At 47.3% G+C, this 16,583-nt stretch overlaps 1 protein-coding gene across 3 annotated transcripts in view; it reads right to left on the reverse strand.

The window, feature by feature from the left end:
- RNF213 (ring finger protein 213) overlaps positions 1-16,583 on the reverse strand; it is a 106,945-nt gene that overhangs the window by 45,799 nt on the left and 44,563 nt on the right. For all 3 annotated transcript variants that reach the window (XM_059379882.1, XM_059379884.1, XM_059379881.1), the window contains 10 exons: positions 11,250-11,423; positions 10,742-10,891; positions 7,665-8,254; positions 6,629-6,794; positions 5,446-5,663; positions 4,223-4,363; positions 3,943-4,107; positions 2,072-3,227; positions 708-901; positions 132-287 (listed from right to left, as the gene is read on the reverse strand). In XM_059379882.1, the coding sequence (XP_059235865.1) occupies positions 132-287; positions 708-901; positions 2,072-3,227; positions 3,943-4,107; positions 4,223-4,363; positions 5,446-5,663; positions 6,629-6,794; positions 7,665-8,254; positions 10,742-10,891; positions 11,250-11,423 (3,110 nt within the window). The remainder of the gene's footprint in view (positions 1-131; positions 288-707; positions 902-2,071; positions 3,228-3,942; positions 4,108-4,222; positions 4,364-5,445; positions 5,664-6,628; positions 6,795-7,664; positions 8,255-10,741; positions 10,892-11,249; positions 11,424-16,583) is intronic.

Raw genomic sequence — 16,583 nt, forward strand, 5'->3', positions numbered from 1 at the left:
CAAATCAAACTCTAATACTCCTAACTAGTAAGAGTATTTTTATTCCAGACATTATCAAAAAGTACTTGTAAAGTGGCTTCGCTAAGGCAGAAGTGGTTTGTGCTGGCATAAAAAGGATCTGTGGCACATACCCGTCTTGAAGGTGTCCTGGGCAGCGCTGGCGACCTTTCCAGGGTTTCAACGATGTACAAATGGCATGGGTTCCGATGCCATATTTTCCCATTTATATCCATTAAGTACCGTAAGATGAAGAGTTTGAAAATGAACGCCCAAAGCCCAGTCTGCACCTAGAGACAGAATTGCTTGGGTGTATAAGCACTCACTCAAAGGACAATGCAGTCTCCCAACCCTGAGGACCATTGTGCTCTGTCCTTGGACACAGCGACACTGACTATCATGTAGAAAGAGGAAATTTTTTTTTTTTTAAGATTTATTTATTTATTTGACAGAGTGAGAGAGATCACAAGTAGGCAGAGAGGCAGACAGAGATGGGGTGGGGGGAGCAGGCTCCCTGCTGAGCAGAGAGCCCAACACAAGGTCCCAGGACCCTGAGATCATGACCTGAGCTGAAGGCAGAGGCTTTAACCCACTGAGCCACCCAGGCGCCCCGAAAGAGGAAATTCTTTATATAAGAAGCAGGAAGTGTGAGACATGGGGACTGAGTCTTTCCTGACACGGCCAATCAACTGAAATCCTGGGGCACTTACTGAAGAGGTCACGTCGAAGTGGAAGATCACAGGTCCTGTCTGGTACTCAGCCTTCAGGAAAGGCAGGAGGGACTGCAGCACTTGATTCTCATCTACCTCACGGTCGATTAGTCGGATCACTTTCAGGGGCACTTTTTTGCCTCCGAGCTGCATTTTCAATTTGCCATGTAATCTCCGGACATAGAGAGACTTTCCTGTAACATTAAAATATGGAAATTAGGGGGCTCCTGGGCTGCTCAGTGGGTTAAGCGTCTTGACTCTTGATTTCTGCTCAGGTGACAATCCCAGAGTCTTGGGATGGAGCCTCATATCAGGCTCCTCGGTCGGCACTGAGTCTGTTTGTCCCTCTCCCTCTGCTCCTCCCTCCATGCTCTCTCTCAAATAAACAAAATCTTAAAACAATGAAATAAAATAAAATATGGAAATCAGGTGCCAGGGCTGTGGACCAGGAACAAGAGAATCCAGATTTATTACAAGTCATTTCTCTGTGCGAAATTTAGAACTGACACAATGTAACACCATGGTAAAGAATACACTTTGGAATCCTCAAATTTTCCTGCTGCTGCCTGCTCAAGATCCTTGGCATCCCCTGGAATGGATGGTGGCCATCTGAGTCAAAGGACAGTGGCTGTGTCACCCGTGTCTGGGGGAGGGGAGGCAAAGGTTTTCCATGCAGAGAAGGTTGTGCTGTTAAGGGGATAAAGTCAAGAGAAGGGAAGTCAAGGGGCATCTATTTCTTCTCAAGACAAAGCAATCACACCTCTCTCTGCTCTCAAGATCCACATCAACCCTGAAGTGGCCAACAGAGTTTAAAAGAGAGGGAGCAGGGCGCCTGGGTGGCTCAGTGGGTTAAGCCTCTGACTTTGGCTCAGGTCGTGATCTCAGGGTCCTGGCATCGAGCCCCGCATTGGGCTCTCTGCTCAGCGGGAAGCCTGCTTCCTCCTGTCTGTCTCTGCCTACTTGTGATCTCTGTCTGTCAAATAAATAAATAAATAAAATAAAATAAAATAAAATAAAATAAAATAAAAGAGAGGGAGCTTTAGAGAAGCCTGTTTAGAGGAAGGTGACTTGGCTCCCTGGACTCACCTGAGCCTGAAACCCAGGGAGAAAGGGTGTCACATTCCAGCATGGGCCCTGATTGACAGCTTCCAAGAATCAAAACCTCCCTGAGGCTCAGTTTCCTCCTATAGAGGGCTCCGCCTGAGTTGCCCCTGCTGAATAGGGAATGTCATCCTAATGTACTTAATGGATATAAATGGGAAAATATGGCATCGGAACCCGTGCCATTTGTACATCATTGAACACTGAACATCAAATGGTCCCTGGGACCCAAGGGGCACATCCACCCCAGGAACTGTCATTACCAACGCCCGCTCGCTTGGAGGCCACAATCCCCACACACATCCGGTCCCGGAACACATCGGCAGCTGATGGCAAGTGCCTGGGGACCTGGAAATGCCGAGCCAGGTAGGCCTGGATATCCTGGAGGGGCTTCTGAGGTGTGACAAGGACCTTGTACTGGCTGAAGGCCGAGGGCAGGTGGCAATGCTCCCGCTCAGAGTCACAGATCATCACCAGCTGGAAGTCATCCCGATGTGGCTGTGAGCACAGGGTCAGGAAAAGCGCTTCCACCTGGCAGGCCACCTCATAGCTCAGCAGGTCCACATACAGCAGGCTATAGACACCCTGTCCCCGGGAGCCTGGAGTGAGGCAGCGGCGCAGGAGCAGGGCCACTTCCTCAAACGTGGTTCCCGGAGTGCAGAGCAGTACCTCGTCAAAGGTGGGCAGTGGCTGATGCAGGGTGTGCATGTAGATGGCCAGTGCGGCCGACAGCACCTCAGAGTGGCCACAGACGAGGAGGTTGGGCTGGCCAACGTGCAGGCCGTTGGGGAGGAACCGCGTCACGGCACGTCCACTCGTCCAGTCCAGGTGGGCCAGACAGCGGCCGAGGGTCTCCAGGTCCAGCGAGTGAGGCAGGAAGGCACTCATGCATGCCATGGACTGCTCCAGTACGGCCCTCAGCTTGCCCACCAGGCTGAACTCGCGCAGGAGCATCCGCCGCAATTCCTCTACTACTGTCCTCTCGTGGTGCCTGGCAGCGTCTCCATTGGGCGCCTCGAGGGCCTTCGCAACATCTGTCGGGGTGCAGTCACTTTTGATGAAGGACAGCATGGTGACAGCAGCATCGCTGGGCGTCTGTCTCTTGAGCTCTGTGCTTAGGTACACCAGCTGCTCGGCAGTGTAGTAGTTGAGATAAAAGTACTTAGTCCGCTTCTCTGCCACGAAGCTCTTCCAGTGATCCAGGAAATGCTCCATCTCTCTGCTGATGGCCTCCAACAGCGTGGCCACCGGCCCACTGCCCCTGAGAGGGCTTATGGGCTCCAAGCAGAAATCCATTCGAATGGAGACACTGTGCTGTGGGGAGCAGTATACCTCGGCACCCCAGGCCCTGAACAGCATGTTGCCAGCACAGTAAAGGTCTATGAAGGCCTGGACAAGCCGCTGCACGTTGCAGAACACCTGTAGCACACGGAACCAGACAGGAGGCAGACATCACAGAGCATGTCAGGTCACATAATTGTCCAGAATGACCCAAACAGAAATATAACTTGAAGTACTTGGGTTCATGTCTTTCCACTGGTTCCCTATGTGGCCTTGAGCACACGGGGTAATCACAGAGGCCTTATTTCCTGATTAACATCATCAGCCTCCCACAGGACTCTCTGATAAGGCTAAAGGATGTCATCATAAAGTACAAGTGACCTTGAAAGAAAACACCGGTAACAAAGTCCAGAGCCAGTTATGTACAGAGATATTCCTTTATCAACATGGTTACTTTTAATTTCAATGAAGAATGACTAGCTAAATCTTTAAGTCTTTGCATGTTCTTGCTGATTTCTAGAGTAAACGAAGGAAGAGGAGTCTCCTTCTAAGACCTATCCATGGAGTTATCTCCTCTATGATGTCGAGGATTAAGAACAATTCGGTCTGTGCATCTTAAGAAGGGACTACCGACCAAAGGGCCCGTTGGAGCTCAGGCATTTCTTGGGGTCAGGAATTGGGGTGACTTCATTCTGCAGACATGCTGGCTCCCCGCTCCGTGGATTTAAAGCAGAGTGCTTCCTATCAACTAATCCAAAGTCAAACCCTTCTTTCTCTGGCTACTGGGCAGTGACAGTCCTCTGCCCAAAGATGAGCTCATCTGCTTGGTGCCAACGTCATCACAAGTCCTCACCTTAGAAAATACCTCTACTTGAACGTTCCTGTGATCTTTCTTCCCAGACATCAGCATCAATTTATTCAAAAGCTCCTTGAGGTCTTCCAAAGAGTAGACTCGTACCTCCTCAGGGTCTCCATGGCTCTCGGGCAAAAGCAACTGTAGAACTGTATCTGGGGAGATCTACGGAACCGTGCATGCTTAGAGGTCACTTTTCTGGAAGAACCCCACCCCCACCCCAACTTGCAGCAGCCTGAACACACCACTGACAGCTGTGTCAGGACTCAGGGTGGCTCACCTTCTGGCTATCCTTGGGGGCCCTGATCACATAGACGCCTTTGTCATTGATGGCTGTTGCCAATGACAGGGAGGAAAGTTCTACCGACCCGTGACTTTCCTTCACAGTTTTCAGCCACTCCAAGTTCCTGGCAGAGTCATGCTGTTGGAACAGGAGGGGAAATAGGCCACGGTATGAGCAACCTTCTTTCTCTTCTTCCTGTGGCTCCGTCTCTGCTCCCCATGGGGCAAGTTCCCCCTCCCCATCTGCTTCCATCTCCTCCCCATGTCCTTTCCGCAGGGGAGGCCTTCCTCGCCCACTGCCCTCTCACTTAGCCCTCTCGGTCACTATCTCATGGTGTTGCCCTTTATGTAACAGGCTGTCTGGTGAGGACCAATGGCCAGTGCCCTGGCTAACACATGGGGGCACATGGACAGAACAGTGAGGGGGGTTCATGCTGCCAGGCCCCCAGGTGGGGGTACTGCTGGATAGAGGACAGCAGTGTGGCCTTACATTCTAAGTGTGCTTCTGGGGACCCCAGGTCCAAATAGAAGCCCTGGGAGAGATTACAGCAAAGACTTCTGTTCAGATGTAAGCTTCCAGCAGCAGAAGCGGAGCTCCCCTGTGCCCGGTCCTCTGTTGCTCCTTTCCGCCCTCACCCTCTGGCAGATCTGGCGGGACGTCACCTCTGTGCACCAGCCACGTGAAACGGTATGGGTCTGTGTGGACCCCAGTGCAAATGGTTTACTTACACTAACACATTCATTCATTTCTCTGATAAAAAAAGATGAATTTACAGGGGTGCCTGTCTGGCTCAGTCGGGGGAGTATGCAATTCTTGATCTCAGGGCCCCAAGTTCACGCTCCATGTTGGGTGGAGAGATTATTGAAAGAAACTGAATTCATGCCAATTGTGGGAAACGTGGAAAGAACCAAGAAACATACAGTAAAAAGTAACAGTTATCACCATTCAGAAGAAAACACGGGTCATAGATCAGTCTTTTTTCCATGTGTGTTTTGCACAATGGAAATTGCTCTTATTTACATGAAATTTTGAATCCCACTTTCTATCTACCATAACAAGGAAAAGAAAACAGTTCCACATATGAAGGAAAACTGGTCTCAAACATCATTTTAACATGGACCACACAGGTGGGGGTGACCTGTAGTCCTGCCCCTTGTGATGCCAAATGAGACCCTGTGCACAGCTTCGTGTGCTCAGATGAAGCCAGAAAGAAGACTTACCAGTTTACGGGGCAGGTGCAGGTCATTCTCCAGAGCCTTCCACAGTTCTTCAAGATGCATCATGAACTCCTCAAATCCTGCACTCACATCCAGCTTATACAGCAGCGACGCGTAGCCCTGCACGGCGTCGTGGAAGCAGGCTACCCGATCCACATCAATGTCATTCTCCCCCGCAGAGATTGAGGCGAGATCCACAAACACCTTTAGTTCGTTGATGCCTTGGGGTGAGGAGAGACAGGTGAGTGCCCGAGGGCTCTAGGACGATCCCACACTCAGACCTTGAACAAGAACACTTAGGCTATAAATGGATAGTGATGGGTTTTTAGGGTCTAATCCACTTTTTGCTTTTAGTACAAATCTGGGGCCACGTTTCTTTTACTGTTGATGTTGACACCACTGGTCAACATCTAGCCTTACGGAGCAACAACAACATCCAGACATGGCACAAGGCCTCCATGCACTTTGTCGTGTATAATCCACACAACATCACTATTTAATATAAAAAGAAATGGGCTCACCTGATAAATACAATGTTGCCAAAGAAATGAAGCTAATTCTCTTTGGACTACTTACTAATCAAAGGATGTGCATTGGAGTGGGCCAAGGAGCCCCCCATTGAGAGTACTAAGCACCCAGATGAGCACCTGTCCTGCACACCAGAGCTGCTGCCGCCCCTTTCCTGCTTCCTCCACCTACCTTCCTCCCCTCTCCTTCCCCCCTCCATGCATCCCCTCCGCCAGAGGCACCTAAGCCACACAGCAAAAAAGGCTTCCAAGCTCTTGGCCAAAAAGAGAAATGCAGGGAACACCAATGAGCTGATGTAATGAAATCTCTTCTGTGGACAAGAGCTTATCTTATCTTCTAGTTTAAATCAACCACAGGAAAAAGCTAAAGAGGGTAAATTTGTATGAAAATGATATCCAACTATTCACAGCAAGCCTCCAGAGCAAGGGCAAAAAGCAGTGAAGGAAATAGTTTTAATGCCAGAACTAATGAAATACTGCCGTGACGCATCATGGATGAGGCAAGCATGGCACATCTCCTGAAGAGATGCCGACGGCGTGTCTGTTCTTTACACAGCATGTGTCCCAGCAAAGGGACTGCCCGTGAATTTATGAAAGCCTCCCATGAGCCATCTTAACGCTCTCTCCCTCCTCCCAGCAACCTCAATGACCAGCTGTACCTCCGAGAGCCTCCTGGACCCAGCGGATGAACTCCTTGCTCAGGGACAGCTCATGGAGACACTGGCACCGGGTCTCACTGATGTCCTGCAGCAGTTTTTTGGCATGGATCAGCTCCTCGCTGATCTGGTCCAGCTTCTCATGGCAATAGTTGTCGAAGTTGTCAGTCTGCAAGACAGAGCTCTACTGTGAGCTGAACCTGGTTACCTGGAACCCTAGAGTCCAAGCAGTGGCGCCAACCATCCCAAAGGCCCCAATCTGCCCTTCTTGGACTTGAAGCAGCTAAAGGCAGGTGCATGAAGCTCCTGACGGGAAGTAGGGACACTAGAGCCCTCACTGCCACCTTCCCATCGATCCCTAATAACTACTATTCCTCTGTACCTGGCACTCCACGAAGCAACTTACACAAGAACTCTGCCAGTGCACATTGCTACTTTTCCTGTTTTATCGGTAAAGAAATGAAGGCCCAGAGCAGAGACCTATTTGAGAACACGCTGCTGGGAGCCAAGGCTAAGTGTGCATAATTCCAAATTTTGTGCTTAATTTTCATCATCTTTTTAAGTGTCTCTGTCGTACCACAGATCATGGGCTGCCTTGTAAATGCCCGCCTGAAGAAACACAAAACAAAGCACCTGCTTCTTCAGCACAGCAGAGATGGCTCACCGTGCACTACCCCTTGCCAGCTCTGTCAAATGTGCAAAAAGAGGGGACCAGAACAAACCCTTCTTTTGCCTCCCCACACTCTAACCTGATGAGACCAGATGACCCTATCCTAATGCCTGGCTACCAAAAGAGGGTCACTGCCCATTCCCAAACTCTCAACTCTCACGCCAGCCTAAGAAAATGCGCAATTGCCAGGAGCACTCCTGCCATTTATAAGCAGGTGAGAGCGAAGCCCTGGGCATGATCAGGCATCAGGTGAAATGCAAACAAGAATTCCTGGGGGAGGCCGTGAAACCATCCTGTCTGGCTTCCAGAACCCGGAGAGCCCATGGGAGCTCCCACCCCCACCCTATGGGTCCCTGGTAAAAAACTTACAAAGTTTAACAAAGTGTACAGAACACTGAAGTCACCGGTCAGGCCCAAATTCTCCTTGACCTTCAAAATGACCTTGGCTGAGCCAACAGCCTGGTGCAGGTGATGGTACTCTCTGATCTGCTCAACTCGACACCTGATCCAGTCCCCTTGGTCGCTGGGGTCCAGAACACACATAGTCTTGAGGTCGATGGCGAGCTGGCTATACTTATTCACAAAATCCTTGAATATGGTGTCAACCTCCTGAAAAGTGATCTCTCCTGCCCTCAGATCCTCATACAGACTCATCAACTTCTCGAAACAAGGGAGATACAGATATTTATATGCCTCCTCAGCCTGAAGAATCGGACTTTCCAGCTCCTCCCCGGGCTCGCTCAGCATTTCTGCTGTGTCTTCCCAGAAGACCTGGAAGATGTGGCTCTTCTTGAGCTGGTCCACCTTTTCAGCCATCTCTTGGACTTGGGGGCTCAGGTCGTAATGTGTTGCCTTCTTCACATCCGGGGAGCTAAGGGACAGCCTCACTGTCACGGCATCACTCAGTCTTTTCCTGCTGAGATCTTCTAAGTGTCTTTCCTCCATCTCTTCCAGATCCACTTTGAAACCATAAAGGAAAGTCAGAAGTCAAACCTCTACTCACCACACCATTTTATTTTACCCATATTTATTGTCCTCCTCACTGCTCCTAAGAAAACTCACACAAGCACATTTGCTGGCGTTCTTCCTCACTAAGAACCCATCTGTGTGCCTGCCAAACCCTACCCCATTCCCTGTTTGCTCGTGAATTTTCACAACAAAGCAAGCATGGTCTTTCCTGGGCAGGGATGACAGTGTGGACGTTGCCTGCTTCACTCACTCCCCGCATCCTGTACTCCAGGGCCAGAACAGACATGGCCTTGGAAAAGTCATAAATGGGCTGGGCAGGGAGGAGCAGAAAACGAGATGACAGCCAGAGCAGGGAAGGAGTCGTAAAGTAGATGTGCAGCGTGGTGAAGGTCAAGCTGGGCCCCAGGGCATGGAACCCCAATCCACAGCGGGGAGGCCAGGAGTCAGCCAGGCTCCTGCCACAGGATTTCCAGCAACATATACACTGGTCTTATGGCCGCTGGAGGTGGGGAGCTGGTGAGAAGTGAGAAGGTCTGGCTTGAAAGGCTGGAGAAGAGGTCCGACTTTCTTGCCCACCCCGTTCTAGATAGCAGGCCGGCCACTCCTTCCACCCTAGCAAGTGACAGCTGCTAATGTGGAAGGCGCTCTGGGGCCACCAAGCTGGGGACCACAGGGCTGGCCAGCCCCAGAGAAGACCTAACGTGTCCACCACAGGACCAGTGGCACCACCCTCAGGGTCTTCCATGGATTTGCTGAGTTCCCCTCTCCAAACAGAGAACAAAGTAATTCCCAGACATATGTGGTAAACCTTTCATGTGAAAGACAGACATGAAAACATAGCAACATCAAGAAGGCTTGAAGGAAACTAGACGCTCTGGGAGTAAAAGACAAGGAAAACCACTAGGAGTGCCTGGGTGGCTCAGTCAGTTGAGTTCCAACTCTTGGTTTCAGTTCCAGTCATGATCTCAGAGTCCTGAGATCCAGCCCCACATCGGCTCTGCACTCAGCAGACGTGCTTGGGATCCTCTCTCTCTCCTTCTACTCCTCCCCCCACTTGCTCCCTCTCAAACAAATGAATAAATCTTAAAAAGAAAAAGAAAAAGGGCGACGATGACAGGGAAGACCTCTAAACCAAAATTGTCAATAATCTCAGAAAAGCAAGACACTGCTGTTGTGAACAAGAGCAGGGTAGTATAAAGAAAGGTCATTGAGAGAAAAAGCTGTTCCCGTAAATCAAATATTCGTGTGAAGTGAAACGAAAAACACAATGCAAGGGTTGATGGTTAAGTTGTAGAAATCTCTCCAAAAGCACGGCAGAGACCAAAGAGACAGGCAACAGAAGAGGAAGTTTAGGGAAGTCTGATGGCCGCCCTGTGAGATCAAGCACCCAACGATGTACATTTTCCTCAGAGAAAAACTAACCACTTAAATAACTCAGGAGAATTGCCCAGGAGTCAAGAACGTGGATTTCTGGCCCAGAAAGACCCACCCTTTATGCTCAATGTGGTAGACGTAAACCAACCCTGACCAAGGCACATCATTATGAACTTGCAGAAGAGTTGGGCCAAAAAGATCTGGAGAGCCTCCAGAGAGAGTACACATGGCACACACACAGGATCAGTAGTGAGATTCACATCTGAATTCTCAACAGTGGCCAGGACGGTGCAGGAACACATCCGAGATCCTGCCGGATTTCTGCTGTGTAATTCCACCAGGCCAGCAGTTACCCTGGTGCAAGGGCAGACATCCTCAGATGTACAAGGATTCGAGATGTGTTTCCTCTCTCGGGGGTGAGCAGGGAACAGAGAACTCGTTCGACTAAAACACAGACATGAGAGACAGGGGAATCACAGGGTCTGGGAAATAGATCTAACTTGGGAGACACATAAAGGAAACCCCTAGGATGGCAAAATAAGATTCTAGAATTACAGCCCTGCAGTCTGGGGAGAATCCGTCCAGAAGATCTAACTGATTGTTTTGTGAGGAAATTCAGACAGTTGGTAAAGAGCCCAGGGTTGAATGAAAACAAACACACTGAAAACAAAGCACAGGAGAAAATGAGAAGTTTAACTCCAGAGACAACAAAGCTGGTGCAAGAAAGAGAAAACAATGATGGTCTATTTCACAGCTTGGTTGTGAACAGTGTATTTACACAGATGTGATCATGGAAGCCTGAGTGGTGATCTCATTGAAATCCTAACAGGACTAGGAACAGAGGGAGGCTGGAAGGGGTGTGTCTGGAGAAATAGAGACCCAGGCCAACTGTTCCACAGGGGCTGATGCTTCAGCCTGAATGGTGAAGGGGGGGGTCTAAGCACACCATGTGGAAGCACGGGTAGAAATCCCAAATAGAATTAAGGAGGCGTGTGTGACTTGCCTCCTGAGGCTGCCGTGGGACTCGAGTTTACTCTCCCCACCCCGACCCCCTCTCCCAGGGCCCCCTCAATGTCATTTGTGTAAACACTTAGGAGTATCACCTTTTACCAGATGTTTCACCTGCTCACACAACCTCAGGAGACTGTCCACGTATTCCTTCTCTTGCTTCAGAAAATTCAGCTCATCCTTTCTCCAGTCCAGCACCTCCTTCACGTCGTGCTTTTTCTCTTGGGGCAAAAGATCTTTTTTCTCTGGAAGAGAAAAGTAACTCAACAGAACAAACAAGCAGAGCCTTGTCCTTGCAACTGTCCTTTGAAGATGCTCCACGTTCACGGCTGCAGTGAGGGACGCGGGGGCTGTGTGCACAGCCACACAGGAAAGATGCCTATGAGCTCGGCTGCGTGGAGAGCGACAGGCCGGGTCTTACGAAGTCACCATGCTAGCACTTTCCCATCGTTTTCCGGAGGCTTCGAAACCATAATCTCCCCACTTACTGACAGGAAGAGCCACTCATTGTAAAGATGACTAGGGTCATCCCCCTACAAAATACATGGGAAAGTGCAATCATTGCCCACTAACCTGAAGCCCAGACCCCACCCAGGTACTCACTTATCTGCCAGATGTCCAGAAACTGATCTGAGTGCTTCGTGATGAGCTCCAGGTGCCCAATTAAAATGGTGCCGTTCAGGAGGTCCTCACTGACTTTTGTGAACACAGAGTCGGCAATAGCCAACAGCCTCTTGCCGTCCTCAGTAACATTGGCTAATATCTTCTCATCAGTTCCTGATCAGGTGGAGAACAAAGTTCAAACAGTGAATGCCTGCTTCTCCTCCCAACTCTACGAAGCACGGGGGTCCCCAACAGCCTCCTCATTGACCTGCCCCCACGTCCACAAGGGACAAGTGAAGGTCATTCTGTGTTTCAGACGTGCTTCTCCCTTCACCCAATTCTGCTTCTGCCTGGAAGGCTTCCCAAATGACCTTGATCATGAAGGATTCCTCTCATGGTGGCGATAAGCCAGGAGAGCCACGTTGCTCTGGGTTTTAAAACCTGGGCCCCTTCAGTATGCTAATATCATTCTTAAACCACTGTCTCCTCTATGTGCCCCCATCTTGAGAATCCATCCAGGGGAAGAGTGGCTGTACTCGCACTCAGCAAGGGTGACCCAGATGGTTTTAAGGGAGTGTTTTCATAGCATATGGAAACAGAGATACATCAATGTCAGGATTTGATTCTGGCACATCTTGGCTTTCTCACAAAATTTTGAATTTGAATTTTAAGAACAATCTAAAAAACAGATTTTTAAAATACATTTAATTCAACCACCTGAGGCCTTCCCTCCTAGTAATTTTAGGGATGTATGACATGATGAAAAGACCAGATTTTTCTGTGCCATTAAAATCACATGAAGCAGCTTTGTTTGTAATTGCAAATTCTTGGAAGCAGCACCAAGATGTCCTTCAGTAGATGAATGGACAAACCGTGGTCCATCCAGACTATGGAATATTATTTGGTGATAAAAACAAAGGTGCTGATGGAGGAGTAGCAGGCTGAGATGACATCAGGTAGCAGGAAATTGAACTAGATAGTTTATCAAACCGTTCCAAACACCTACAAATCTAACAGGAGATCGAAAATAAGAAGAGCAGCAATTCTAGAAACAGAAAATTGACACCTTCTGAAAGGTAGGACCAGCGGAGAAATGAATCCAAAGTGACGGGAAGATAGACCACAGGAGGAGGGACCGGCTCCCGGCAACCAGTGGAGCAAAGGAACACAAAATCAGAACTTTTTAAAAGTCTGCTCCACTGAGGGACATCGCTCCAGAGGCTAAGCCAGGGTTAGCCCACGTGTGCACAGTGTGGTTTCAGGTCCCGCAGGGTCACAGAAGGATCAGGGGTGTCTTAGAGTCGCAGAGCTCGCAGGTATTAGAGTGGGGAAGCCGGCTACAGAGACAGAGACAGAGACAAGGAGTGAGCTCTCAGCTTAGGGTTATCTTAAACTGTGATCCATGGCACAGTCAGGCCACTGCTCCTTGAGCAGGGACCCCAACAAGTGGCAGATCCGGGGATACCCCCTGGAAGATCAGCAGGGATCTGCTGGGTTTGGAGACTCCAGGAAGGGCTGTGTGCCAGAGACAGAGACGCTTGGTCATGGGCTGCGTGAGCTTGGGAGCGCAGCCGGAGGCCAAGGAGACAGGAGTGATTGAGCGCTTTTCTCTGGGGGCGCACTGACAAGTGGGGCCCTGAGCTCTCGGCTCCTCAGGGCCAGAGACTGGGAGGCCTCCACTTTCATTCCAGTCCTCCAGAGCTCGCCAGGAAGCTTTCAGGCAACAAAAGCGAACCCGAGCGGATTACTTAGCCCGGCCCCTGGCGACGGTGGCACAATTCCGCCTCGGCAGACACTTGAGAATCACTACAATAGGCCCCTCCCCCAGAAGATCAGCAAGAAATCCAGTCAAGACCAAGTTCACTTATCAAGAACAGTGGAATTCCAGAGGAGGAGAAAACAAAGCATGGAATTCATGGCATTCTCCCCATGATTCTTTAGTCTTGCAAAGTTAATTAATTAAAAAAAATTTTTTTCTTATTCTAACCTTTTTAAAATTTTACTCTTTCAACATTTTTAACTACTTTATCTTAACAATGCCTTTCATTAAAAAAAATCTTTTGAAACTTCATTATTATAATCATATTTTATTATTCATTATATCTAACTTTATTTTTTGTATACACATAGGGTTTTTTCTTCTAAAAAAATCTGGGGTACAACTTCTTCTAATAGATCAAAATATACCCTAAATCTAGCACAGGGCTTTGTTCTAGTCTCCAGCCTGAGAAAATTCTCCCCACTTTTTTTTTTTTTTTTTATTTTTTTTATTTTTATAAGAAAAAAACGTCAGGGGGGGGCAGGGGGGCGGGGGGGGGGGGGGGGGGGGGGACGCAGGCTCCCTGATGAGCAGAGAGCCCGATATGGGGCTCAATCCCAGGACCCTGAGACCATGACCTGAGCCAAAGAAAGAGGCACAACCCATTGAGCCACCCAGGCGCACCCTCCCCACGTTCTTTTTCTTTTTTTTCCAGCCTATCTATATATATATATATATATATATACCTATATATACACACATACATATACATATACATATACATATACATATATACGTGTGTGTGTGTGTTTCTTTCTTTAAAATGTTGGGAGGTACTTTCTTCTAAGAAACCAAAATACCAAAATTAAGTGGGTGGCTCTGTTCTATTCACCTAATATATACATTTTCTTTTTAATTTTTTTTCTTTTTCTTTTTGTTATTTATTTATTTATTTTCCCCAAAATTCTTTTTACCCCCCCCTTCTTCCCTCCATGATTTGGGGTCTCTTTTTATTTGGTTAATTCACATTTTCCTGGAGTCTTTGCCACCCTTTTAGTATTTTATTCTCTCATTCATATATTCTTATCTGGATAAAATTACAAGGCAGAAAAACTCACCACAAAAAGAAGAACAAGAGGCAGTACCAAAGGCTAGGGACCTAATCAATATGGACATTGGTAATATGTCAGATCTAGAGTTCAGAATGACGATTCTCAAGGTGCTAGCTAGGCTCGAAAAAGGCATGGAAGATATTAGAGAAACCCTGACTGGATAAATAAAATAACTAAAATCTAAGCAATCTGAAATCAAGAAAGCTATTAATGAGGTGCCATAAAAAAATGGAGGCTCCCGGGGCGCCTGGGTGGCTCATTGGGTTAAGCCTCTGCCTTCGGCACAGGTCATGGTCTCAGGGTCCTGGGATCGAGCCCCACATCGGGCTCTCTGCTCAGCGGGGAGCATGCTTCCCCTTCTCTCTCTGCCTGCTTCTCTGATTACTTATGATCTCTCTCTCTCTCTCTCTCTGTCAAATAAATAAATAAAATATTTTTTAAACATGGAGGCTCTTACTGCTAGGATAAATAAGGCAGAAGAAAGAATTAGTGATATAGAAGACCAAATGATGAAGAATAAAGAAGCTGAGAAAAAGAGAGACAAACCACTACTGCACCACAAGGGGAGAATTCGAGACATAAGTGATACCATAAGATGAAACAATATTAGAATAATTGGTATTCCAGAAGAAGAAGAAAGAGAGGGGAGAAGAAGGTATATTGGAGCGAATTACTGTAGAGAATTTCCCTAATATGGCAACGTGAACAAGCTTCATAATCCAGGAGGTGCATAGAACCTCCCTGAAAATCAATAAGAATAGGTCACACCCCGTCATATAATAGTAAAATTTACAAGTCTTAGTGACATAGAGAAAATCCTGAAAGTAGCCCGGGACAAGAAGTCTGTAACAAACAACGGTAAAAATATTAGATTGGAGGCAGACTTATCCACAGAAACCTGGCAGGCCAGAAAAAAATGACATGATATATTCAGAGCACCAAATGAGAAAAACATGCAGCCAAAAATACTATATCCTGCTAGGCTATCATTGAAAATAGAAGGAGAGATAAAAAGCTTCCAGGGAGGAAAACAACAAGCTTCCAGGACAAACAAAAACTGAAAGAATTTGTAAACACCAAACCAGCTCTACAGGAAATATTGAAAGGGGTCCTCTAAGCAAAAAGAGAGCCTAAAAGTAGTAGACCAGAAAGGAACAAAGACAATATAGTCCAACAGTCACCTTACAGGCAATACAATGGCATTAAATTCATATCCTTCAATAGTTACCCTGAATGTAAATGGGCTTAAATGCCCCAATCAAAAGACACAGGGTATCAGAATGGATTAAAAAAACAAAACCCATCAATATGTTGACTACAAGAAACTCATTTTAGACCTGAAGACACCTCCAGACTTAAAGTGAGGGGGTGGAAAACAATTTACCATGCTAATGGACATCAAAAGAAAGCTGGGGTGGCAATCCTTCTACCACATCAATTAGATTTTTAGTCAAAGACATTAATAAGAGATGAGGAAGGACACTATATCATACTCAAAGGGTTTGTCCAACAAAAGAATCTCACCATTTTAAATATCTATGCTCCTAACATGGGAGCAGCCAACTATATAACCAATTAGTAACAAAATCAAAGAAACACATCAACAAAATACAATAATAGTAGAAGAAGTTAACACCTCCCCCTCACTGAAATGGACAGATCATCTGAGCAAAAGATCAACAAGGAAATAAAGGCCTTAAATGAGACACTGGACCAGATGGACATCACAGATATATTCAGAACATTGCATCCCAAAGCAACAATACACATTCTTCTCTAGTGCACATGGAACATTCTCCAGAATAGATCACATCCTAGGTCACAAATCAGGTCTCAACCGGTACCAAAAGATTGGGTTCATTCCCTGCATATTTTCAGACCACAATGCTCGGAAGCTAGAACTCAATCACAAGAGGAAATTTGGAAAGAACCCAAATACATGGAGACTAAACATCTTTCTAAAAAATGAATGGGTCAACCAAGAAATTAAAGAAGAATTGAAAAAATTCATGGAAACAAATGATAATGAAAACACAATGGTTCAAAATCTGTGGGACATAGCAAAGTCAGTCCTGAGAGGAAATATTTAGCGATACAAGCCTTTCTCAAGAAATAAGAAAGGTCTCAAATACATAACCTAACCCTACACCTAAAGGAGCTGGAAAAAGAACAACAAAGAAAGCCTAAACCCAGCAGGAGAAGAGAAATAATAATGATCAAAGCAGAAATCTATGAAACAGAAAACAAAACAAACAAACAAATGAAAACAAAACAAAAAAACAACAACAATAGAACAAATCAAAGAAACTAGGAGCTGGTTCTTTGAAAGAATTAAGAAGATCGATAAACCCCTGGCCAGACTTATCAAAAAGAAAAGACAAAGGAGGGGCGCCTGGGTGGCTCAGTAGATTAAAGCTTCTGCCTTCGGCTCAGGTCCTGATTCCAGGGATCGAGTCCCGCATC

The sequence above is a fragment of the Mustela nigripes genome, chromosome 16 (genome assembly GCF_022355385.1).
Source record: "Mustela nigripes isolate SB6536 chromosome 16, MUSNIG.SB6536, whole genome shotgun sequence".
Classification (NCBI taxonomy): Eukaryota; Metazoa; Chordata; class Mammalia; order Carnivora; family Mustelidae; genus Mustela; species Mustela nigripes.